A 24558-nucleotide genomic window follows, 5' to 3' on the forward strand; every position below is an offset into this window, starting at 1 on the left:
ACTTTATTTTAAGGTGCCCTTGTTACAGTGTAATTACACAAATAAGCACTGTGGAATATTAATTAACAACATTTACTTACTATATAATAAGGGTTAGGTTTATGGTTGGTGCTTGTTACACATCTTACATGTACTTACTATAGTAATAACAGTAAATTATTAATGATTACAGGGACACTAAAATAAAGTGTTACCATATTTCTATACTGTTATAGTATTTATTAATAATTTGAATTAGCTTTTATTTGTATATTTTCAATTTTCATTTTAGTATACAGTTTTGTTTTCTTTTTTCTTTTTTTTTAATATTTCTATTTTGCTTTAATTTATTTTTAGTTCAGATTTAGTCATTTTAGTCAACTTTAACTTGTTAGTTGCCAGGGTAGCTGGTTTTTTCAACAGTTTTTCTAAATTTTTATTTTAGTTAACGATAACAACACTGGTTATTAAGAGAGATAATTGACAGAGCTTGTCTATATTTTTTAGCTAAGACAAACAAAGCATCACATTTGAAGTTCATTTGTTTTATTATCACTCACAGGTTGGAGATCGCTGCTATGACGAGAAGATGTACGAGGCGGCCAAACTCTTGTACAATAATGTCTCCAATTTCGGCCGCTTGGCTTCTACTCTAGTCCACTTGGGCGAGTATCAGGCCGCCGTGGACGGTGCCCGTAAGGCTAACAGCACTCGCACTTGGAAGGAGGTGTGCTTTGCTTGTGTGGATGGGAAGGAGTTCAGATTGGCTCAGATGTGTGGCCTTCACATCGTGGTCCATGCCGATGAGCTAGAAGAGCTCATCAACTATTACCAGGCAAGTTTTGATCCTACAAAAAAAGAAAAAGAAAATTCTGCAACTAACATAGCTGATCAAATTTAATGATATTGTTTTTAAATGCTCTCTGTAGGACCGTGGCTACTTCGAGGAGCTGATCACCATGCTGGAGGCGGCGCTGGGGTTGGAGCGCGCTCACATGGGCATGTTCACAGAGCTGGCCATCCTCTACTCTAAATTCAAACCTCAGAAGATGAGGGAGCACCTGGAACTCTTCTGGTCCAGAGTCAACATCCCCAAGGTACACAGCAGTACTAACGATGATTGTTATTGCAGATGTTGGTTTGTAACACTCCTCTTTTTTGTTTTAAGAGTCGCTCACTCAGTTCTGTTAAACAGCAGGAGTTCATTGATTTTTCTCTCATTATCCCCCTCCAGCTATAATTTAATTCAGTGTGTAATCTGATATTCTCTTGTGATCTTGGTGTCATCATCTGCAATGCACAGATGTTACAAAGTCTGTCTCCTTCACTTCTTGACATCTTTCTCTTTCAGGTCCTGAGAGCCGCAGAGCAGGCTCACCTGTGGGCGGAGCTTGTTTTCCTCTATGACAAGTATGAAGAGTTTGACAACGCCATCATCACCATGATGAGCCATCCCACAGATGCCTGGAAAGAGGGACAGTTTAAGGACATCATCACCAAGGTAAAGTTCAACTGCTTTCATAAATCGATAAATTCAATTAACTTCTTTTGAGTTCAAACTCAGTTGACTTTCCCAGTAATGTTGAAACTAAAACAATTTTAATAGCTATAGATTTAGTATTTAACTGAAATAAAGCTGAAATAAAAGAAGAAATATAAACATGAATTATACATTTTTAATAGTGTTGTGAGGGAAAAAAATGTATACACTAGTGCTATTGCATTGAATAAATTACCAGTATCAATAAAGGGTGTAAGATTTGGGGAGTTTAAAAAAAGGGTGTATGGGATACTTATTTTGTACAGTTTGTAAACTTGTCAAATTTCAATTCAAGTCAAATATCTAATTTGTTAACATTTGCATGTAGTCAATTATATAATTATTGTTAATTATAATTAATATGACTATAAAATAAAATGTTATTTAAAATTTGTCAATTTGAAAAGTGATTTAATTACATTTACATATAGTAAATCATATTTGTGTATAAGTGTAATTTTTATTAAATGATTCTAATTATTAGTATAACATTAAATAAACTGAAGACATCAGTTGTGAATGTATTGATTTACAAAAAACATGAATGAACATTCATTAAACTTAATATTCATTAAACATTCAAATTAGAAATGTTGCCTTGGCAGCTAATTTAAATAAAATAAATGATATTTCTGAAGTACTAAAAGGATTTCATCTAAAATAAAAATGAATTAAAGCTAAATAAATTAGAAAAACAAACATCTAATAAAATGACAAAAGCACATAAAATTGCAAAAAATGTAAAGTTAAAATCAAAGCCAATTAATAAATACTATGCTAGTATATAAATAATACTATAATAACACCAGGAAATGAATTAAATAACAGTGACTGTGTTTCTTGTGTTGTTTAGGTGGCCAACGTGGAACTGTACTACAAAGCAATCCAGTTTTATCTGGAGTTCAGGCCCTTGTTACTGAACGACCTGCTCATAGTTCTTTCCCCAAGACTGGATCACTCACGAGCCGTCAACTTCTTCAGCAAGGTAAAGCAAGCGAGCACAAGGCCAGATTTTCCAACTTCAGCAACTTCCCCCTATTTAAGATCCGGTAAAACGAGAGTTTTTCATTCCTCCAGGTTAAGCAGCTTCCTCTCGTTAAGCCTTACCTGCGATCAGTACAAAACCACAACAACAAGTCTGTCAATGAAGCACTTAACAACCTCTTCATCTCAGAGGAAGACTATCAGGTACAAACAACACTTTAAAGCATTTTTCTGAAAAAAACATTGAACAGTTATAGTAGCTTATTGCAGTAGCTCTTGTCCACCACCTCATCTGCTGTTGAACTATCCCGTCCGCAGGCGCTCAGGACATCTATAGATGCGTACGATAACTTCGACAACATCTCGCTGGCCCAGCGTCTGGAGAAGCACGAGCTGATTGAGTTCAGGAGAATCGCTGCTTACCTCTTCAAGGGCAACAACAGATGGAAGCAGAGCGTGGAGCTGTGCAAGAAAGACAAACTCTACAAGGTGAGGTGGACAACAGGGTTGTTTTCTCAGTTATGCTGTTTGTAAATGTGTTTCTGATCTGATCTGATCTGTTGTTCTACCCAGGATGCCATGCAGTATGCGTCCGAGTCGAAGGACACAGAGCTGGCCGAGGAGCTGCTGCAGTGGTTCCTTCAGGAGGATAAGAAGGAGTGTTTCGCCGCCTGCCTCTTTACCTGCTACGACCTGCTCAGGCCTGACGTGGTGCTGGAGACGGCGTGGAGGCACAACATCATGGACTTTTCCATGCCTTACTTCATCCAGGTGATGAGGGAATACCTCAGCAAGGTAAGGACGGGCTTCTGCTCTAAAATAGGGTATAAATGTGTGGAGGAACTAAAATGATCAATTATTGTAAATAAACTTGACTAACATTTTAAACACAAACCATTTTAAATATCTGTTTATTTGTCATTTTGAAAAGTGATTTATTAACATTTACATGCAGTAAATTATATTAGTATAATTTAAAGATATCAATTATCAATGTATCAAAAATAAAAATGAATCATTTTGATTTTAATCTTAAACTCAAACCTTTTTAAACATCTATTTTTCACTTTGAATGTGATTTATTAACATTTACATACTTTATATTAGTATAATTATTAGAATAGCATAAAATGAACACATCAATTATCAGTATATTATTTGAAGGTCCCATATTGTACACCTTTCTGGAGTTTTATTTTAGGTTTTGATGTCCTTTAAGAATATATATTGGCGGTATAAGTACCAAAAACCATCTCAAAATATTTTTAAAGCTCCTTTTTTCAGGAGCTCTGCTAAGAACAGGTCGATTTTGGCCTGTCTAATTAATATTCATGAGCCTCTCTTCTGATTGGCCTGTTGTTTTCTGAGTGACGCACGGCCAGGCCAACCACAGGTAACTAGGTTCATGTATGCTGTAGCCTGCTGTGGCTTGGTGATGCTCACAAGTACACTAAACGTTAGTTAACCGAGTGAACTCAATCTCACCGTCTTTAACTCAATAAAAACAACAGACACCAACTGTAACTTAGGAAAACAAACAACGTATTTTGTCTTGTTTCCAACAGATATTCTATCAAAGCTTGTGGCAACCATAGACTGTAAAAAACATCACGTCAGCATCAACTTAGCAACACGTTAGTGTCGCATATCCGTTTACAAACTATAATTTCAGATTATGCTGGCTCCATAATGTAACATAAAATGTGTTAGTTTATTTACTGGTTGCGAATTTGAGGTCGGACCCAACAATGTAGGGACTGCAGCATCTTTGAGTAACGTTAGAATTTTTGAAAAACCGGCATTGAACTGTGCCTGATTGACGAAGCAGTCACTTGCGAAATGTGCAGAACAGACGGTTAAGGTCGAACTAAATTACTGTGGTATTTCCGAACATTAGCCACTGGTCTCTTATATTAATGTTGTTCGGAAGCCTGTGCAATGATGTAGTTTCCTGACATCCATCGACTGAACAGCGTTTTCTCGACTTGGTAGTTTCATAGCCCCTAGACCTCTGTTATCATGAAAAAAGCCAGGAAATTGCACTTTTGACAATATGGGACCTTTTAAAAATGTTTAATTTATATTTAAATTGTTAGTTTTTATCTATTTGTCACTTTCAAATGTAATTTATTAACATTTAAATACTTTATATTAGTATAAGTAAATTTGACTAACGTTTTTTAAATCTCCATTTGTCATTTTGAAAAGATTTAAGTTACATATAGTAACTTATAATATTATAAATATTAAACAAGTATAATTATTATTAATTATAACTATATTAGTAAATGATATATTTTTGAGTGACTATTAATCGGTCTTATTGATTTAAAGAGTTAGTCCTAGTCCTCAACAGAAATGAACACACACAGACTGAAGACTTATTTCTCTCATGTTCTTAGGTGGACAAGCTGGAGACCTGCGAGTCTTTGAGGAAAGAGGAGGAGCAGGCGACGGAAACTCAACCCATTGTTTATGGTAAAACAATGAAAGCACATATGCAATGGAAACTATTTCTATTTTTTAAAATTCATTTTTAATACATTTTCTCACCATCTCCCATTCCTCAGGCACACCTCAGCTCATGCTGACAGCAGGCCCCAGTGTGGCCGTCCCCCCGCAGCAGGCTTACGGCTACGGGTACACAGCAGCGCCCGGCTACCCACAGGCTCCTCAGGCCCAGCCAGGTTTCGGTTACGGCATGTAAGGACCCTCCCTGTTTCCCGCTCGTCCCTCTTCCTGCTGCCGCTTGGTTCGGTCCAGCAATCCCCGTGGATCTCTCTCCCTCAGTCCTCCACCGGTCCGACTCTTACTTTGTGCTCACAACGGGGGATTTGAGCAAATGTTATTCTTTTACTTCACCTTTTTTAAAATGATCGTTTTTTTTGTTTATCGTGTTTTCTTTATACCATCATGAAGGACTTTATTTCTATATTGTCAAAGATTTCATTGAGAATTATTTTTGTTTTCACATTCCAAATATCTACTAGATTTAATTTCCTGTCAATTTTATCTGTCAATTTAAAGGGGAATGGTGTCTACAATGAGGAGACTTGTGGGAGAAGCAAGTCAGTTTAATTAAAATAAGACAGAAAATCTGATTTGCACTCCGTAGTCAGAGGAAAAACAACTAATGTATCATTTTGATGTGTGTGAGCAGCTTGTTCAGTCTGTCTGCATTTAACTTGTATATTCCAGGAAAGAAAATAAAATCGAGGAAAATGTGACTACCGCCTCCACAAACAAACACTACTCAACACCAGTAATTAAATGCGGGTGTGTAGCTCTCGATAAATATATATTAAAAAAAAAGGTTGTTTTAAATGCGTGAAGACACACTCATACGGCATCTTCAAACTTTTTCTCTGACCTATGCAGGTTCACCAGTACCTTTGTTTTCCATATGAAAAACAAACTTTTGTTGTGCAGTATCGTGCTCATTGTGTGGGACCATCTGTTTGAGAAGGGGTAATGATTAAAATATATATAAATATATATGCGGCTCTTCACACCTGTGTGTATTTGACTAACCTTACCTCTCTGTGCTGCAGCGTGTGTGTGCGTATGTGTGTATGCTATTGTTGTGATGTTTAGGTCACTGTAAGGCAGCGAAGTGAGACTAGAAAGCCAGTTTATCCTGCCAGTTGTTCCGAAACTCAATTTACCCTTTATTTGTACAGAAGAGAAATCACAAATGGTAATTTGGTTTAAGAAAGATTTAAACTCCCTGTGTGTCCTGTACTCAGTTTTCACTGAGTTGAAATTAATCGTACATATAGACGTAAATTGTAGAGATCTGATTGTGCACAGAGAATGAGATATCCCTCCCCCCCCCCTTCCTTCTTCCCCTCCAGATTACCATATAAATAAAGGCTTCTTGTTCATCAAGAAAAATATGGTCTAACCACAGTTTCATGTGCCATGTATTTTTTTTTTTGTAATTCCTCCCCCTTCATACTCACTGGACAGTTTGATTCAGACATGCATAACATAAAGCTTTTAAAGTGGCTCGATCACACATGTAAATAAAAATGTTAATACTCGCGTCTGATTTAATAAGCAGCCAGTTTGTCAAAAATCCAGTGTTTTAAATCTAAATCCTCGCAGGTCATATTAGCATTGTGCAACTGAAAAAGGAACAGGAGCAGGTCATTTTTGCACCAAAGTTTAACAAACAAAAGTCCTTTATTCCATTGGGTATGAGGGGGGTGATTAATATGATAAAAATGAGATTCCCAAATAACTAATTTTCTGTACATAGACTTATGACAAAACAAATGTACTCGTATGTTCAATGATGGAATGGGTGAACTGTTTACTTAAAATAAATGGTTAAACCTATAAATCAATGTGTCATTTTAACCCTTTTAATTCAAGTTCTCCACTCGTATAAAAACTACAATGTCTAAGAATTGGTCAAAACTGCACCAGTTTTGTCCCATCTTATTTGAATAGTGTTATTCAGTATAGTTTCAAGTGTCCTGTCACTTTGTCAACAAGATCAGCCGGTCCAGGTCCCACGCCAAGAACCGTCCGAGACCCTGGTGCAATTTGGGTTCTTCCGGCATCTTGGATTAAACTGACGGGAAGTCCGACCTCTTTGGCGTGGGTCAGCAGCTCCAGCAGACAGTCCTCGTCTGGAGCCTTGACCACCACTTTGGGCTGGCCGCAGTACTCCCACTGCTTCAGGAGCTCTGGGTTCCTGCGCTGGACCTGCTTGTAGGCGGACACAGCAGCGTGAGAGCACTGTGCCGCCGCTTTACCTTTGCCCATCTTCAGATCAGTTCGGACCACCAGGATCATTTTGAACTCTCCGCTCTCGCCCATCACACTGGTCTCGCTGCCAGCACCGGCGCTGTTTCCTAAAGCCGCCATCATGCTGCGGGACGATCTGCCAAAACGCCCACTGAGGTGCCATCCGAGGCCGAGCCCACAGCCCACACCTGCCAGTATACCCAGAGCGACAGGCCCATACAGAGAATCCATCATCATACCCTGATGAAATACAAAGTGATTAGCAGTGTTGGGTAAAAGTCAGTGTAATTAAATTACTGTACTGATTACTCCCTCATAAAAGTATTAATGCATTACTTATTACTTTCTAAATCCCATATCAACCTTGACCAGTTGAACAAGGATAGACAGGAAACTGCTAAACCCTTACATAAAATGATCATGGTATCCATAGGGTTAATGTTACTAGATAAAGACGTTATTAACCAATGGCATATAAAATGACAGAAAGATTCTGAAAACACTGTATGGATGAAAACAATTATTCGTCTTTATATTAGTAGCTAAAACTGTTACTAAAGTTTTTTTTTTTTTTTTACTATTGTAAGGGAATGTTATAAAACGCACAGAATCAAATAAATCATGGCTCGATCACATGTAAATAATCCTAATACTAATAATCACATCTGACGTAATAAGAAGCCAGTATGACATGAATCGATCATATTAGCATTGAGGTGCAATTGAAAGTACAAAGAGGATATAAAATGAAACTGTATGAGAAAGATTCTGAAAACAGTGTATGGGTTTTTTTTAGTAACAGTCTGCCTGACTGTTACTGTGGTATTTGACTGAAACTATGGTAATGATAGTAATTTTGGTAAAAGATGTGTCATAACACCCACTGAATCAAATTAACATTAATATTTGTGTTACTAATATTCTATAAAACAAATCCCTGTGCACATGTAAATGTCATTCGTCCATGGCAACTCATGCTGGCAATCAATCTGGTCGGCTTGAATCTAGTATTTAAAAACGTGTTCATTTAAACGACCATCTAGATTAAACTAACAAGTGCTGGTGAGCCTATTCAGAATAAATGTATTTAAGACCACTTGAAATCGGACTCACCAGCAATCAAAATGATTCAGCAACCTGAAGTTTCCAGCAAACTCCGCGGGCCGCTTCTTTCAAGCCGACGCTTATTGATGACGTCACGAGTTGGAGTTTAAAGAAACCGCGGAAAGCCGAGAAATATTCAGTCAGGTTTGTATAATGTGTATTTTATCCTTATTAATGAATATTGTAATGCGGGCACCTTAATTTCACACATCTTTTTCAGGGAGCTTTGATTTTAGAACGGAAATAGTCCACCATCATTACACTGACTAGGCTAAATGTGTATTTGTCTTGATGCCTATTTATGCCCATGACATTTGACATTATAATAGTGATTATGTCACAAAATCTAGGAACCTGCTTACCTAGACAGCATTTATGAGCATCATGGGTTAGCTATATAGGCCATTTAAAGGCAGGTGGATGCTGTAACAGCTGCCTATCTGCCTTACTCCCACAATTAGGTCCCAATCTCTCATCCGGGTACTTTCAATTCTTTACTCTTTTGAACCCCAGAGGCCCAACCTAATTTAAGACAGTGTACAGAAGCTTTGAAATCAGACACTGTTTTTTGGCCTAGCCTCTCATGGTTTTGCACCCTTAGTGTAGCAGGTGTGCTTAGGATTGTGTAAGACATTATGGACAAAATGTTCTTGATTCTGACATTTAAGATTGTCTTATACCTGCTGGCTCTTGTTGTTGTTGTTTAACCAGGTTGCTGTTCATATGCTGGTTGGCACCAGCTGTGAAGGTTATCCATCCTGGGTGAAAGCACTATGTGAAATATGTAATTAAAGAATCCAAAAATGAATAGGCTACCATTACAAATGCGCATTAGCCTACATTATGTTAGACATGCATTTCAGCAGAGAATTTGTAAGATGGGTCTGTTTTTTTGTGTTTTTCTGTTGCTGCACTTAATTTTTTGTGCTGCTGCCTACTGAATGTTTTGACAGACAAAAGAAAGAGATGTGAAAAGATCTGGTCCAAGATGAAAACCGCCATCAAGCGTTTTCACAGCAAAGGGCAGTACCTTACGCAGTGATGGCACTGGTATAAAAACGTTTTGTTTGCGTGATGTCAACTCCCTGTAGTACTTGGAGTTATTTTCGGTGCATTTGTGGTGGGCCTCAGGGTTTTTTGTGTGGTTGGTAACTGAAACGAGAGTCTTTATATAGACTGTCATGCCACTGGCCTATTTAGTGCTTGTGAGATCTCATTAGATTAGGGTATCGGTAGGTGCACAAATACACATCCTTCCTGTGAGTTTGTCGCATGCAATCTTTCAAACTTAAAGAGTTAGTTCACCCAAAAATGAAAATTAGCCCATAATTTACTCACCCTCAAGCCATAGGTGTATATGACTTTTTCTTCTTTCAGTCAAACACATTCGGAGTTATATAAAAAAAAATATCCTGGCTCTTCCAAGCTTTATAATGGGAGTGAATGGTACCTTAGATTTTGAAGCCCAAAAAAAGTGCATCCATTCATCATAAAAGTAATCCACACGGCCCCAAGGGGGTTAATAAAGGTCTTCTGAAGCAATGCGTTTTTGTAAGAAAATATCCATAACTTTATAAAGTATAATCACTGGCCGGTAATGGCTGTACGCGAGTCTAGTTCCGGCGGAAGAGTGAAGATGTCCCGACACATGATGTATTGATGAATGCGGAAGTGAAGAGGATAGAGCGAAACACAACACCAGTCATGAATTAGAAGTTTAAAATTAATTTTTAGAGAAATGTCGAGGGATTTCGATATAAGATAAGAGGAGCTTGAGTTTGTTGCCTAAGCTTACGCTACAGATATTTTTCGTACAAAAACGCATCGCTTCACTTTAGAAGGAATTTATTAACACCCTGGAGCCATATGGATTACTTTTATGATGCACTTTTTTGGTTTTAAAATCTAAGGTACCATTCACTCCCATTATAAAGCTTGGAAGAGCCAGGATATTTTTTATATAACTGTTTGGCTGAAAGAAGAAAGTCATATATACCTAGGATGGCTTGAGGGTGAGTAAATTATGGGATAATTTTCATTTTTGGGTGAACTAACCCTTTAAAGTCACAATCAAATCAAAATTGACAATATTACAGCATTAATTATATATGATTTATTCATGCACAAAAAAAATCTACTTGGATTATGTTGATCCAAGTTCTTAATCAAGTTCTTGGATTAAGTTGAATAGCAAACCACAGCCATCCAACGATTTAATCAATTCCCAAAGGGAAAAAAATGAAGCCCCAACCAACATTTTTTCTTATATGAGAAGCTGTTTCACTTAGATATACATCACAATAGGGAAGTAAAGACTGTTGCAACTTCCGTTTCATGTCGACTTCAAAGGGATAGTTCCCTCAAATTAAAATTCTTTCATTTACTCACCCCTTATGTCAATTCAAATGACGTTTTTTTCTGTAGAAAGTTTTGCACAATCTCAATTTCACAATTTCATTGTATGGAAAAGGGCATTGCGACCACTCTGCTAAATATCTCCTTTTAATTTACACAGTACTAAAGAAGCAAGTCACAGATTTTGAATGACATGAGGGTGAGTAAATGATGGCACAATATTCATTTTTAGGTGAACTGTCATTCTAATGACAATGATAGGATGTTTAGGTCCCAGATTTTAAAAAAATATTGAAATGAACAGGCAAGCCAACACATGGTTTTAGCTTTACAAAATGTGGGTTGCATTCTTGTCTTGGCATCCATGATGATTCTGGCAGTGCAGATGGTTGTGTCACTGGGTCATGCACAGGTCTGATTGGGTTACAGTAATTTGCAAAACACAGAAAAGAACCTCAGCCACCAAAATGATCAGAGAAAGAGAAGCGAGAACAGACAAGACTGTGAATGCAGATACTTCCCTTCTCTGCCTTCCTCTGTGTGGGCTTGAAAGACATTTTAAACATTGTGATTTTCTGTCCCTCAGGTGCATGAATATCTATAATTAGATGTCTGAAAATGGGACAGAGTTAAAGATTCCTTGAAGAACAGTGGGACTGTGGGACCAACATAATCAGAGCTCTGGAAAGACAGGTCAGCCTTGCAGGCTTTCTTCTAATGTACTCATTGACCTCACTATACAGTGACAGAAACAGAAATGTGCACACTTAATGTAGTTCCTTTTCAATCTATCTATCTATCTATCTATCTATCTATCTATCTATCTATCTATCTATCTATCTATCTATCTATCTATCTATCTATCTATCTATCTATCTATCTATCTATCTATCTATCTATCTACCTATCTACCTATCTATCTATCTATCGATAGTTTTGTGGTCGAATGTTATTGAAAGAAGTATCATGCTTACCAAAGCTGCATTTATTTGATTATTAGAATATAAAATAAAAGTAAAAATTGTATATATTTTAAAATGTCTGTGATGACAAAGCTGAATTTTCAGCATAATTTCTCCAGTTTCTCCAGAAATTCTTCGAATATGCTGCTTTAGTGCTCAAGAAACATATCTTATTAGTATCAGTGTTGAAAACAATGTTGAAAACTGCTTTATTTTTGTAGAAACCGTGATTTTTTTCAGGATTCTTCAATTAAAGTTCAAAAGAACGGAAATATTACTAATGTATTGTCACTTTTGAATGGTAGCGTGTATATACACTTTTTTTCAGACAGCATAATAACAGAATCCCCTCTTATGTGTGCATACAAATGTACAAACAGTAGAAACCATGGATAGGAAGAGGTTTTGTGGATGAGGCCAGTCCTGCTGCAGTACATCCTGCTACAGACATTCGAGTTGACGAAGTTGCAGAGGTCAAATGAATTAGACAGAAAAAAACTTGATTCTGTATGCCTTAAAAAGATTAAAAAATCACCATTAACAGTGTCATTTACATCTTAAAGCCTCATCTTAATCCAATAAAAACACTTGCAGTGGTTCTCACAAATCAAGAATGACATCTAACTGTAAGTTAGAGCCTTTGCCAAGATGGTCTGGGTTTATTAAAACCCCCTGAGATTATTTTAATAGATTTTGTTTCAGTTTTGCAAAAGAGGCTTGAAAAAGCTTAGGTGTTCTTGCGAAACAGCCTCGGGTATGTAATACCAGTAGTTAAACACTGGCCTCTGAGCGGTTTCCTCCCACACAGCTGAATGTGATAGAGTGTGTGCTCTACGTGCTCTTCAAGAGCACATACTGTTCAAGTTCGCCACTTTAATGTTTACATAGTGCGATGAGCATGAAAAAATTGTAAATACTGCATTGTATTTACTTTTTGCATTAGATAATACAGACTTTCAGCCCACCATCTTCAAACTGACTGACTACATTTTGCTCATGGGCTGATAATGTGCAGCTTTAATTGTGCTTTAACTGGCAAGTTTACATGGAAAAACCCATCTTTCATGCGAGAAACTCAAGTCGCCTCTCAGCATGTGTGGGAGCGTTTAATCAGGCGAAGTGCCCTGACTCGTAAGACTGACGTGGAAATGATTCTAATATGACTAAGTCTGACATTCCCGGACCAGGCGTCTGACTTTGGCTTTTCCAAAACTGCAGCACCCAATTGACGCAAATGACTGCTTCGAAATAGGCCAACGGATGCTCCACTCCCCTGAACAAGATCCCATTTGTCCACAGCTCATTTTTAATATGAAAAGGGATAGTTCTACAGTGAAATGGTGCCAATGTTTTATCTGATCAGACTTTTAAATTGACTTTTGTTGGTAACCTAATGGAGTTAAAGGGATTAGTTCACCCAAAAATTAAAATTCTGTCATCATTTACTCACTCTCAAGTTGTTCCAAACCGTTATGATTTAAACCTGTACTGACTTTTAAAGACTTTAGATGCCCGCATCTAGTTTACTTTGTTGCCAATATGCTATTGCATATTTGTAAATCATCTATTTATGTGTACATTGTGTGCGGCCAAATGTGTACCGTGCTTACGGCCTTGTTTTCTCCTCTTTACTGCCGTCTCTCTTCAGGCAGCACATCAGAAGTTGAAGCTGAGCCTACTGTTATGTAACAATTATAAAATCTTTCTATCTATTTTTAGACTTCAATCTTGTCAAGTCTTTTAGAATCGACGATGAGCTGGTTTTGATCTTGGATCACTTTGTGCATGGATTTGATTGCATTAAAACGTACTCGGTTACTAACGTAACCTCGGTTCTCTCTAGAAGAGGGAACGAGTACTGCGTTTTTATCAAAACGCTACGGGAAAAGTCTCTTTTCACGAAATACTGAAGCAAAAAATTATCCTTAATTTTCATACATGTAAAGCGCGTTGCAGCAGTAGTCAGCTGTGGCGAGACGGCTTGCTCGCTCATTGGCTGCTCTGCGGCAACTGCATAAGCCTATCGAGCGAGGCCTGAGATGACGTCAGGCCAATGAGGGCGCTTCGCGCCCTCCTTGCCATTTCCCGCCGAGACGGGTGTGGCTAACCTCTATAAAAGGAGCTCGAAAAGGCTGATTCACTTGATTTTCATAGCCGAAGCGAACCAGAGTGAACCGTACGCACGGCAGAGAACGCAGTACTCGTTCCCTCTTCTAGAGAGAACCGAGGTTACGTTAGTAACCGAGTACGTTCTCTTACGAGAGTCCTCTCGTACTGCGTTTTTATCAAAACGCTACGGGAACCCCTTGTAAAACGCCGTGCGTGCTGGGATAAAAACACCGATCACTGGAAGCTAAGCCAGATGTACAGTGCATAATCACCAGATAGACTCACAAAGAATCCGGGAATAAGGGATGGGGGACCTTAATTCCCTAAACTGTAACGTCCGCAGACGTAAACATGACCTCACAGAGAGAGTCTAGAGACAAGAGGGGGATTCCCTCCGTCCTTATATGGTCGCGCCAGCAGACGCGAATATGACATCACATAGACAGGGTGGGGAACCTGAACTGAATGTGGGAAATGTGGGTCTTACACAATTCTGCCCCTAAGACAGTCGGTAGCGCGTTGCGCATGCGATTTCAGTGTTCTAGTTAGACAGCTGAATCGATTACACCGATAGTAGCTTAGCCTGCAAGGCGGGAACTTCTAGGTTGTAAAACCTGATAAATGTAGAGGGCGAGGCCCAGCCTGCCGCCGTACATATATCCTGTAAGGAAATCCCGCTGGACCAAGCCCACGAGGAGGCAACGCCCCTCGTGGAGTGCGCTCTGACTCCCAACGGGCACTGAATGCCCTTGACAGTATAAGCCAGCGCTATGGCGTCAACTATCCATCTGGATAAGCTCTGTTTCGAAACAGCCATTCCCTTGGAACGTCCACTGAACGAGACAAAGAGCTGCTCAGTCTGTCTGAAGACAGCGGAGCGGGACACGTAAGCTCTTAAAGCCCTAACAGGGCAAAGAAAACTTGAGTCCCCTTCCTCACTTGACCCCGGCAGGGCAGACAGGGAGATAACCTGAGCCCGAAACGGCGTGTTGAGGGACTTTGGCACATAGCCATGCTTAGGTTTGAGTATGACTTTAGAGTCATTAGGTCCAAACTCTAAGCACGCTGGGCTCACGGAGAGCGCGTGCAGGTCGCCTATGCGCTTCACCGAAGCGAGAGCCATCAAAAACACTGTTTTGAAAGACAAATGTTTGAGGCTAATAGATTGGACAGGCTCGAAAGGGGCATCTTTCATGGCCGCCAAGACTGTAGAAAGGTCCCACATAGGAACTGAAGGAGGTCTGGGTGGATTCAGCCTCCTAGCTCCCCTGAGGAAGCGGATGACTAAATCGTTCCTTCCTAGTGACTGACCCAGCGTCGATCCGGAGAACGCTGTAATAGCCGCCACGTAAACTTTGAGCGTGGAAGGGGATCTACCCTTACCCAACAGCTCCTGTAGGAAGGAGAGAACCTCCGTCACCTCACAATCGAGAGGTGATAGGCTCCGAGCTGTACACCAGCCGGAGAAAACCGACCACTTTGAGGCATAAAGCCGCCGAGTCGACGGCGCTCTGGCCTGAGTGATGGTATTTATTACTCCCTCTGCGAGGTCAACGGATATCCGTTGAGCGCCCACACATGAAGGGACCACAGCTCCGGGTGTGGGTGCCAAATCGAGCCCCCGGCCTGCGAGAGGAGATCTCTCCTCAATGGCACTGGCCATGGAGCGAAGTCTGCTAGCTGCATCAGGACTGGAAACCATGCTTGGTTCTTCCAGAACGGTGCTACAAGCAGCACTGGGCATTCTGTTTCCCTGACCCGCTCTAACACCTGTGGCAGGAGGGAGACGGGGGGGAAAGCGTATAGCGGGCAGCGCGGCCACATCTGGGACAGCGCGCTGTCGTTCTTGGAAAAGAACACGGGGCAATGAGCGTTTTCGCGGGACGCGAATAGGTCGACCTCCGCTCTGCCGAATCTCTCCCACAGCAGCCGGACTGTTTGTGGGTGTAGAGACCATTCGCCCAGGGGAATGTTGTTCCTGGACAGTCTGTCTGGGCCCACATTCTGGAGCCCAGGCACGTGCACTGCCCTCAGCGAGCGCAAATTGTGCTGAGCCCATATTAGGAGGCGTTTCGCCAGCCTGTACAGGGATGTGGATTTCAGACCGCCCTGGCGATTTATATAGGACACCACGGCCGTGTTGTCCGAACGGACTACGACGTGTTGGTCCTTGATATGGGGACAAAAACGCGTCAGCGCGTTGTGCACTGCCAGCATTTCCAGGCAGTTGATGTGTTGGAGCTTTTCTCGTTCCGACCACAGGCCGAAGAACGGTCTGCCCTCGAGCAGCGCTCCCCATCCCGAGGTGGATGCGTCTGTCGACACCATCCTCACTCTCGAGGAAGTCCCCAGGCTTACACCTGATTGGTACCAGCCTTCCGCCAACCAAGGTATCAGTGCTGTCACACAGCTTTGATTGACCTTGAGGCGTAACCGGCCGGACACCCACGCTCCGCGCGGCACTCGCGCTTTCAACCAGAACTGCAGCGGGCGCATGCGGAGCAAGCCCAGCTGGAGAACTGATGATGCTGAGGCCATGAGACCCAGCATCCTTTGAAACTTCCTGAGCGGGGTGAAAACGCCGCGGCGGAAAAACTTCGCCGCGCGCTGAATGTGCAGCACGCGCTGTGGTGACAGCCGCGCCGTCATAGACTGCGAGTCCAGAACAATACCCAGAAACGAAATCGTTTGACTGGGGTTCAGTGAACTCTTCGCCCAATTGACCGTGATACCAAGATTCTCGAGGTGATCGAGTAAAATGGTTCTGTGCTCCACGAGCTGAGATCGTGATTGAGCTAGGATCAACCAGTCGTCCAAATAGTTCAGCACTCGCATGCCTCTGAGTCTGAGGGGAGCGAGCGCTGCGTCCATGCATTTCGTAAATGTACGAGGTGCCAGGGACAAGCCGAAGGGCAGGACTGTATACTGGTATGTCTGACCCTCGAAGGCGAATCTCAAGTATCGCCTGTGATGTGACGCTATCTGTATTTGAAAATACGCGTCCTTCAGATCTATCGACATGAACCAGTCTTCTCGGCGAACATGCGCGAGAATTTTGCTGGTCGTGAGCATTTTGAAACTGCGTTTCACTAATACTCTGTTTAGCCGTCTTAGATCCAGAATGGGTCTGATACCTCCGTCCTTTTTGGGGACTAGAAAGTATCTGCTGTATAGTCCCCCTTCGCTTTGAGCTCGGGGAACACGCTCTATCGCCCCTTTGCTTATCAGTTTTGATATTTCGGCGCGAAGTAGGTGTGCTACTTCTGAAACCACCGTAGTTTGGACGCGCGCTGTGAAGCGGGGAGGGCGTCGACAAAACTGTAGCGAGAAGCCTCTCTTTATAATGCCTAGCACCCAGTCCGAAACCCCTGGAAGCACTGCCCATGCTTCTGCATGGCTGGCTAAGGGCTGGATGCGAAGCGCGCTCTGTTCGCCGTGTGACAGAGGCGCTTCGGGGGGCACTAACGTAGGCATTATGCCTGTGGCATTCGAGGCGGGGGGCGCGCTTATTACAGCGGGCAGAGCGCTCGTCCTCGACCTTACTACAGCGCTTGACTGAGTGAGGGAGGGCTGAGCGGGTCCCGTGGGACTCATGTTTGCGAGTAAATGTGGGTGGGAAGCGGGCACATTCACTGCTTTGGGCGCGCTGTCTGACTGAGCAGAGCGAGCGCGCACAGGTCTCGTTTTTACAGAGAGCCTGTGGTGTGTGAGACATAGTGTTTGTGCGGGCACTTTCACTATGTTGGAAGCGCAATCGACCTGAGTCGATTTTATGTGCGCGAGCCCTAAGTGTAGGGCTGTGCTTGTGTGTAGAGATGGGCACTGAGGAGTGGGCATCGACACTACACTTATAGCACCATCGGCCGTGGCCGGGACACCAGAAAATACACTCTTTTCGGGATATATCTGGGTAGCCGTAAAAACGGCTTTTGTGTGCAGGCAAGCGGGCGGCTGAGCGGGCTTGCATCTTGCAGAAAACGCTGGAACAGTCGCAAGTCTTGGGACTGAAACAGCGGCGCGCTTGGGTGAGAGACCGGCCGCAGCGGGACTCACACACCTGCGCTTTCCTAGGCGTGCTAGGACTTCTTCGGGGCTTCCGGCTTCACCACAATCCTCGATCGCGGCCCGCGCGGAGCGGGGCGTTGGCTGTTAGAGCGAGAGCGGGGCCTGGAGCTGCGCTGCTGTCGCTGCTGTGAGGATGCGGCCGAAGGCGGGGGCTGAGGCTGAGAGCTCCGCTGAGTCTGTTTTCCACGACTCGCTGCAGAACCGGAGCGCTTCGGGAGGAAGTGCTTGAAGGCTTGAGACGCTTTCTGGGCTTCAGTAAATCTCTCCACGAACTCGGAGAGAGAAGAACCGAAAAGGCCAGCGGAAGACAGCGGGGCGTCGAGAAACGCGTTGCGCTCGGAATCAGCCATCTCCGTGAGCGTCAGCCATAGATGCCTCTCAGCAACAGTGGCGGAAGCCATACACTTTCCCATGGCTTGTGCAGCAGACTTGGTAGCGCGGAGTGTTAGATCTGAAGCGCTCCTCAAATCCGCGATGCAGATAGCCTCAGGTCCCATCTCGTCCAACTTACGGAGGAGATCACCCTGAAATATCTGTAGTGTAGCCATGGTGTGCAGCGCTGACGCGGCCTGCCCAGCGGCGGAGAAAATTCGCGCGAGCAGCGTGGACGTCATGCGGCAGGCTTTTGAAGGCAACACCGGTTTAGTCCGCCGTCCAGCAGAGGGCGGGCAAAGGTGGGTTGCTATCGCCTGTTCCACCGGCGGAAGTGAAAGGTAGCCTCGGTCTTTCGCATTATCCAGGGAGGAAAATGCTGGTGACACAGACGAGCGCGTTCGCGCAGAGAAGGGCGCGTTCCAGGCCTTCGCAACTTCTTCATGCAGCTCAGGAAGAAAAGGAGCGGGCTTTGAATCCGGAGAAGTGCGCTCACCAGGGAGGAAGCTACCATCCAGCCGGGTGCGAGAGGGGAGCTCCGGTGCAGACCACTCGAGGCCGAGGCTCGCCGCGGCCAGCGCGAGTACTCGCATGAGCTCTCTCTCGATGTTGGCTCTCGTAGTGGGCTTGCGGGCAGCAGGCGCGAGATCCTCAGAGCTCGCCCAGTCCTCGCTGCCTGAAGCTAGCAGAGAGCAGGAATCCTTTTCCCCCGACGCGGCCTCGGAACCGACTTCCTCTGATGAAGCGGCGGCAGACTGCGGGCGCTGAGCATCAGGAAGTGATTCAGGAGAAGCCGGTGAAGCAGGCGGGCGAACCGGCGAGCTTAGTCGGGCTGGAGCGGGTTCCGGGACCCGCTGCGAGCGGCGCTTCTTACGGCGCGGCAGCGCGGCGGGGAATGCAGGCTCTGAGAAGAATGCCAGGCGAGTCCGCAGAGTCACCATCGGCAAAAGCTCGCAGTGAGGGCAGCCGCCGTCAGCGAGCGCGAGCGCTGCATGGTCCTCACCCAGACAGGAGACGCAGACGACATGGTGGTCTCCCTCGGTGAGTGGGGCTCGGCACGAGCCGCATGAAGGCATCTTTAAAAAGACGCAGCTCTTTTAGGGGGTGAGTGTCGCAAGGCGAACACACACACACACACACACAAGAACAGTAGAAGGTAATGAAAGGATATGCGTCGGAAAGCGCAGCAGGTACGGCAGTAGAAGGCGGCGTTGGCCAGCGGCTTCAAGTGGCTCGTCCCGCTGAAGTGCTTGCCTCAGACGACGCTTGCTTCCTCGTGATCCAGCGATGCGTGCGCTTCGCTGAAGAGATGAAAATCAAGTGAATCAGCCTTTTCGAGCTCCTTTTATAGAGGTTAGCCACACCCGTCTCGGCGGGAAATGGCAAGGAGGGCGCGAAGCGCCCTCATTGGCCTGACGTCATCTCAGGCCTCGCTCGATAGGCTTATGCAGTTGCCGCAGAGCAGCCAATGAGCGAGCAAGCCGTCTCGCCACAGCTGACTACTGCTGCAACGCGCTTTACATGTATGAAAATTAAGGATAATTTTTTGCTTCAGTATTTCGTGAAAAGAGACTTTTCCCGTAGCGTTTTGATAAAAACGCAGTACGAGAGGACTCTCGTAAGAGAACCTTAAATTATGATGGCGTTATTTTAAAGATTTTTATTTGTTGTTTTTTTTTTGTTTTTTTTGTGTGTGGTTGCATAATGCCCTCTCTAGCTCAGCACAAAAACATGCCTTGACATCTCCATCTCTTCCACATAAACTCTAATTATTGCTAAACCTGACACCAGTGATTTATGCATGATGACTTTGCAGATTTTATATCATACTTGTATAAACAGTTTCTACCTGCATCTGGCAAAACATCACATTAAAACAAAAAACCCTATATATATTCAAATCTTTAAAGGGATAGTTGACCCAAAAATTCTCATTCTGGCCTATTTTACTCACCCTTATTCCTGTATTACTTCCTTTCTTCCGTTAAACACAAAAGAAGATATTCTAAAGAATGTTTCAACTGTTTTGTCCATATAATGAAAGTCAGTGGGGTCCAAAACAACATTGTGTTCCACAGAAGAAAGTCATACAGGTTTGAAACATCAGGAGATGAGTGAATAAATGATTACAGTTTTCATTTTTGGGTGGACTATCCCTTTAAATACAAATTCAGCAGGGCCAGTGGCCAAACACCTTAACCCAGCTGTGACCTTAAATCCAAACCAAATCTTCACCAAAATCCTACTATGCATGCTGTGTTTAATCCCTTACATTTACATTAGCCATAAAAGCAAACCAGCACGCTGCAATGGCTTTGAAAGGTCTACACTTACAACTTAATGTCACATGAAGTGGGGAATGAGTTTTGTTTTACTTTCCTGGAATTCCAGTGTTGCAGATCTCTAGCCCTTTTCCAGAAACCCTTCAATACTTCCATAATATAAACCCACAAGTTTCACTAGCACTGCAAAACAACCTGCCCCCTTCACCAGCAGGAGATGGAGAGACCCAGAGGAACATTTTACAGCTTAGAACTGGCTCTTTCATAGCCAATTAATGGATTTGTCTCAGATGTTTCTCCTAAAATTCCTTAGTAGCCATAAATTATACACAATTGTTGACATGCAGCAAGAGAGTACAGCTATAAAATGAATGTGATTCGAATAATAAATATTGTGATGAATATATTTGGTCGTGGCAAATCTGAGCTCAATTTGAGAAATGATTCCCTTCAGAGACAAATCTAAGAAGCTAAATGAAAATCCTGTCATCATTTACTCATCTTCCTCGTGTCGTTCCAAAACTGATTTTCTTTTTCTGTGGAACATAAATGAAGATGGTTTTGAGAAACATGGGTCTTTGTTTGGTTCACTATCAAAGTCTATGGGCTCTGATGTTGTTTGGTTTCAAATACTCTTCAAAATATATTTTTTGTGTGTTTTGCAAAAGAAAGAAATGCATACAGGGGTATGAGGTGGAGTAAACGATGACAGAATTTTCATTTTTTGGTCAAACCATCCCTATACACAATTTGTAATGTATTTAATCTGGATCAGATCTAAAAGAAATCTCATTTTTGTTGGGAAGTGATGAAGAAAAAGCTGAGGGAAAGAGCAACCACATAACTGAAACAGAAATAGATGAAATGGAAAGAATAGGGAATCTGTGAGCGAGTTGGTGAATGAGCGAGCGACGGAGGGAGGGAGGGAGAGATAGGCAGAAGGAACTTGCTGCCCCTGGTTGGTGTTGTGTAAGACTTGGCTGGCTGTAGCAGAATAACACTCTTATTCTCTCAGTGCTTTGAACTCTGGTACCCTACAGCTCCGACCACCCCTCTCTGCAACAGCAAGAACTCACACTGAGGTGCTCCTCTCTCTCTCTCTCTCTCTCTCTACCTACCTCTCTCTCACTCTCTCTATCTACCTCTCTCTCACTCTCTCTATCTATTTCCCTCTCCCCTTTCCTGCTGTGTCGCATTTCTCTTTCTCTTCCCATCGTATGTACCTCTCTGCTCCGTTCTCATTTGTCTTTCACTCTCTCCCACATGTAGTTTGCCTGCTTCAGAAGTGTCAGTGTACCCTTCACATATGAAGTGAAGAAAGTTTGTGTTTTCTGTCCTGATGGACTGGGAACCAGCGTGCGCAGCTTCTTCGTCTGGTAAGAACCACCTGCAACACGTCTGTGCCGTGCAAATTTGTTTTATAATAGTTTTTATTTTATTTTATTTTATAGGAGCTGCTGCATGCATGTATTTCAGGTTGCATCTGCCTAAAGGCGTGTGTAATGGTGTTTTTCTTGTGCAAGTGGTTGTGTAACCCACACATTGCTTCCGTGTTGCATATGCGCCTGTAAGCAATGTCTATGTTGTTCAGGCTGAAAGTGAATCCACGTGCGTGTGATGGTCTCACAGCAATGCTTGGGGTCTGCAAGTGTGCCTCTGTGTTGACCAGAGTCGATAACAGGTGATGTTTCGTTTCGTGTTGTGTGTGTGTGTGCGTTTGCGTGTCTGTCAGAACGGCAAATCGTGTTTAGGATCGGTTGTCATTTCACGAGGCTGTTGGAATGAACGAACCCGTTGACCCGCGGTTTAGCTGACGACACGCCCCTCTCTCTGTCGTCTTCTTCTTGTTGTTGTTCTCTTCTCACTCACACCTTGTGTTTTTCCCTTCGCCTTGCTCCGTCGCCGCTTTTTTTTATCTTCTACCGCACAAATGTTTACGTTAAGCTTCTGTCTGACATACAGGTGCTGGAACGGCCACAGACAGATGCTTCAAACATCTGGTGGGTTTTAGGGAGGGCTCACTAACTGTGAATATCCCTCTGCGTCACACGCGCGCTACGCAGTTGCTGTTTCAGTTGGCACCGTCTCTGGATTCAAGTGCTGAAAAGAATGTACTAGAAACTTCCTCTGGAAAAAGAACTTTCCTGTCCTAAATGTAATCTGAGAAGGTTTAGTGACTTGTTTTTTTTTTGTTTTTTTTTTTGTTTTTTTACGGTTTGGCATGTTGCTGTGTTTCTTGTTATCTGCTAGAACTGAAGCGACACCGTGTGGTTGGTTATGTAACAGACGAACCCAGTGACCCCTCGGATTCATTGAGGTTTACTAGGAACTGATAAATTAAGTTAGTCATGCATACACTTTAACTGTGAGCTAGAGTATATATATATATATTATATATCTACATTAGGGATATTCGTTATATCAACACTTTTGTCGGACATTTATTTGTTTGTTTGTGTCCGGCATTTAATTTTTATTGGTTGAAATTGTTTCTACTTATTTTAAGATTAGTATTGCTATAATCTATAATGGTGGATTATGGCAAATATTATCAGTTTTGTGTACATGTAATAATAGAACAGATATATGTGTTTGTGCATAAAAATGAATGCGTATTTTGTTCATATACTGTTAATTAATTTCAATTAATTCATTTAACATAAAAACAGTTTATTTTTTGGTTGCTGGTTATGTATTTATTACATATAAAAGCTGAAATTAAACATTTAGATTTTAAGATATAGAACATTTTAAAACAGACTTATAGATAGAACTTCATTTTGTTTTGTGTTTTCCTTCAACCCCACACAATGTCCAGAAGATGGCGCCATAGACCACTGCGAGTTTTTGGCCCTGCTGTTACTAAAGAGTCCAGATGCCATCTGAGACCTACACGTTTTTACTCCACATTGTGTTATGAAATGAATAGACTTGTTACCTGTCGTGGCCTGAAACTCCTAAAGGGGGCATTTTTGAATTTTCAACATATGGATTTCTCTTTTCTAGAAAAATAATTCTGTCTTTTTAGCCTGTGAAGGTGTTGTCATGTTTTCCTGTTTGTCTTTTGTGACAGAGCAAATGCACGGATCCATTCATATAATACTCTCTGCGTATATGATACATGTCTCCCTCTCTATACTTTTGAATACTATAGTAGTTAATTATTGAGCGTGAACTCATACATTGCTGGAAGTAAATATAGATTCAGTGCAGGTTCTGATATATCTAGGTGAATCTTATGAAAACTGTCAGAAATATCTGGGTCATCCAGATTACACTTTGAATAAAGAAATAAAACCGGAATCAGTTATTTTCATGTCAGTTAAAAACCTTTGATGCTTACATTGCAGATTCATTATGATAATAATTTTACATATTAATTTGACTTAATGCATTTTGTGGTCACATTGAACTCTGTCATCTTTAGTATTTTTTGTTTAATGAAAAAATTCCGCAAAACAAGTTTGAGATCTGCTGCAATGTACAAAAAAAATGATAATGATATTATTTCAATTGTAAAGTACAACTGTAAACACGTATACATAATGGTGGCATTAGTTGTATTGAACTTATTTACTCCTGATATTTTTTTAAAGGTCTGAACAGGGTGGTTTTCATTTCTGTTTTACACAGTATTCAGTATGAGGAGGAAAACGAGCTTAAATGTTATGAAAATAATCTCACAAAAAAAACCTGCAATGACTACTTTGTTAATGCACAATATAAATTCTTATTTTCTCGGTGAAATATAACCTGAACATGTTCCCCGTTCATCATCATTTAGCGCGTTTAACACATTTACTTTCACAACCAAATTTGTTTTGAGACATTTTTATGTTTTCTGAACATCACTGACCATTTGATCCACCGAGTTTTGATTTAGCGATGAAGGACACACACATTTAGTTCTCGCTGTTGTCCAGCAGAGGGTGAAGGGTATAATTATTTAAAGAGGACCTGATGTTAATTCAATCCCACTCTTGTGAAGTCACTCTTTCCTTATGGACCTGTCAGTCCATCAGAAATATGGAAAGGATACATAAAACTGTGA

General features: G+C 42.2%; 2 protein-coding genes across 2 annotated transcripts in view; one reads left to right on the forward strand and one right to left on the reverse strand.

Annotated features, from left to right (window-relative positions):
- Window positions 1-5730, forward strand: part of cltca (clathrin, heavy chain a (Hc)) — a 34636-nt gene extending 28906 nt beyond the window's left edge. The window contains exons 23-31 of the mRNA XM_079861159.1: window positions 542-814; window positions 909-1076; window positions 1331-1480; window positions 2373-2504; window positions 2597-2707; window positions 2822-2992; window positions 3077-3298; window positions 4906-4981; window positions 5074-5730. Coding sequence (XP_079717285.1) covers window positions 542-814; window positions 909-1076; window positions 1331-1480; window positions 2373-2504; window positions 2597-2707; window positions 2822-2992; window positions 3077-3298; window positions 4906-4981; window positions 5074-5210 — 1440 coding nt within the window. The 3' untranslated portion in view covers window positions 5211-5730. The remainder of the gene's footprint in view (window positions 1-541; window positions 815-908; window positions 1077-1330; window positions 1481-2372; window positions 2505-2596; window positions 2708-2821; window positions 2993-3076; window positions 3299-4905; window positions 4982-5073) is intronic.
- On the reverse strand, window positions 5073-8448 carry ptrh2 (peptidyl-tRNA hydrolase 2). Its single transcript, XM_079861160.1, has 2 exons — window positions 8372-8448; window positions 5073-7498 (listed from the first exon to the last, which is right to left on the reverse strand). The coding sequence occupies exon 2, from the start codon at window positions 7493-7495 to the stop codon at window positions 6965-6967; it is 531 nt and encodes a 176-aa protein (XP_079717286.1). The 5' UTR covers window positions 7496-7498; window positions 8372-8448; the 3' UTR covers window positions 5073-6964.
- Between the last annotated feature and the right edge of the window lie 16110 nt (window positions 8449-24558).

The sequence above is a fragment of the Squalius cephalus genome (assembly GCF_949319135.1).
Source record: "Squalius cephalus genome assembly, chromosome: 24".
In the NCBI taxonomy this organism is placed as follows: domain Eukaryota; kingdom Metazoa; phylum Chordata; class Actinopteri; order Cypriniformes; family Leuciscidae; genus Squalius; species Squalius cephalus.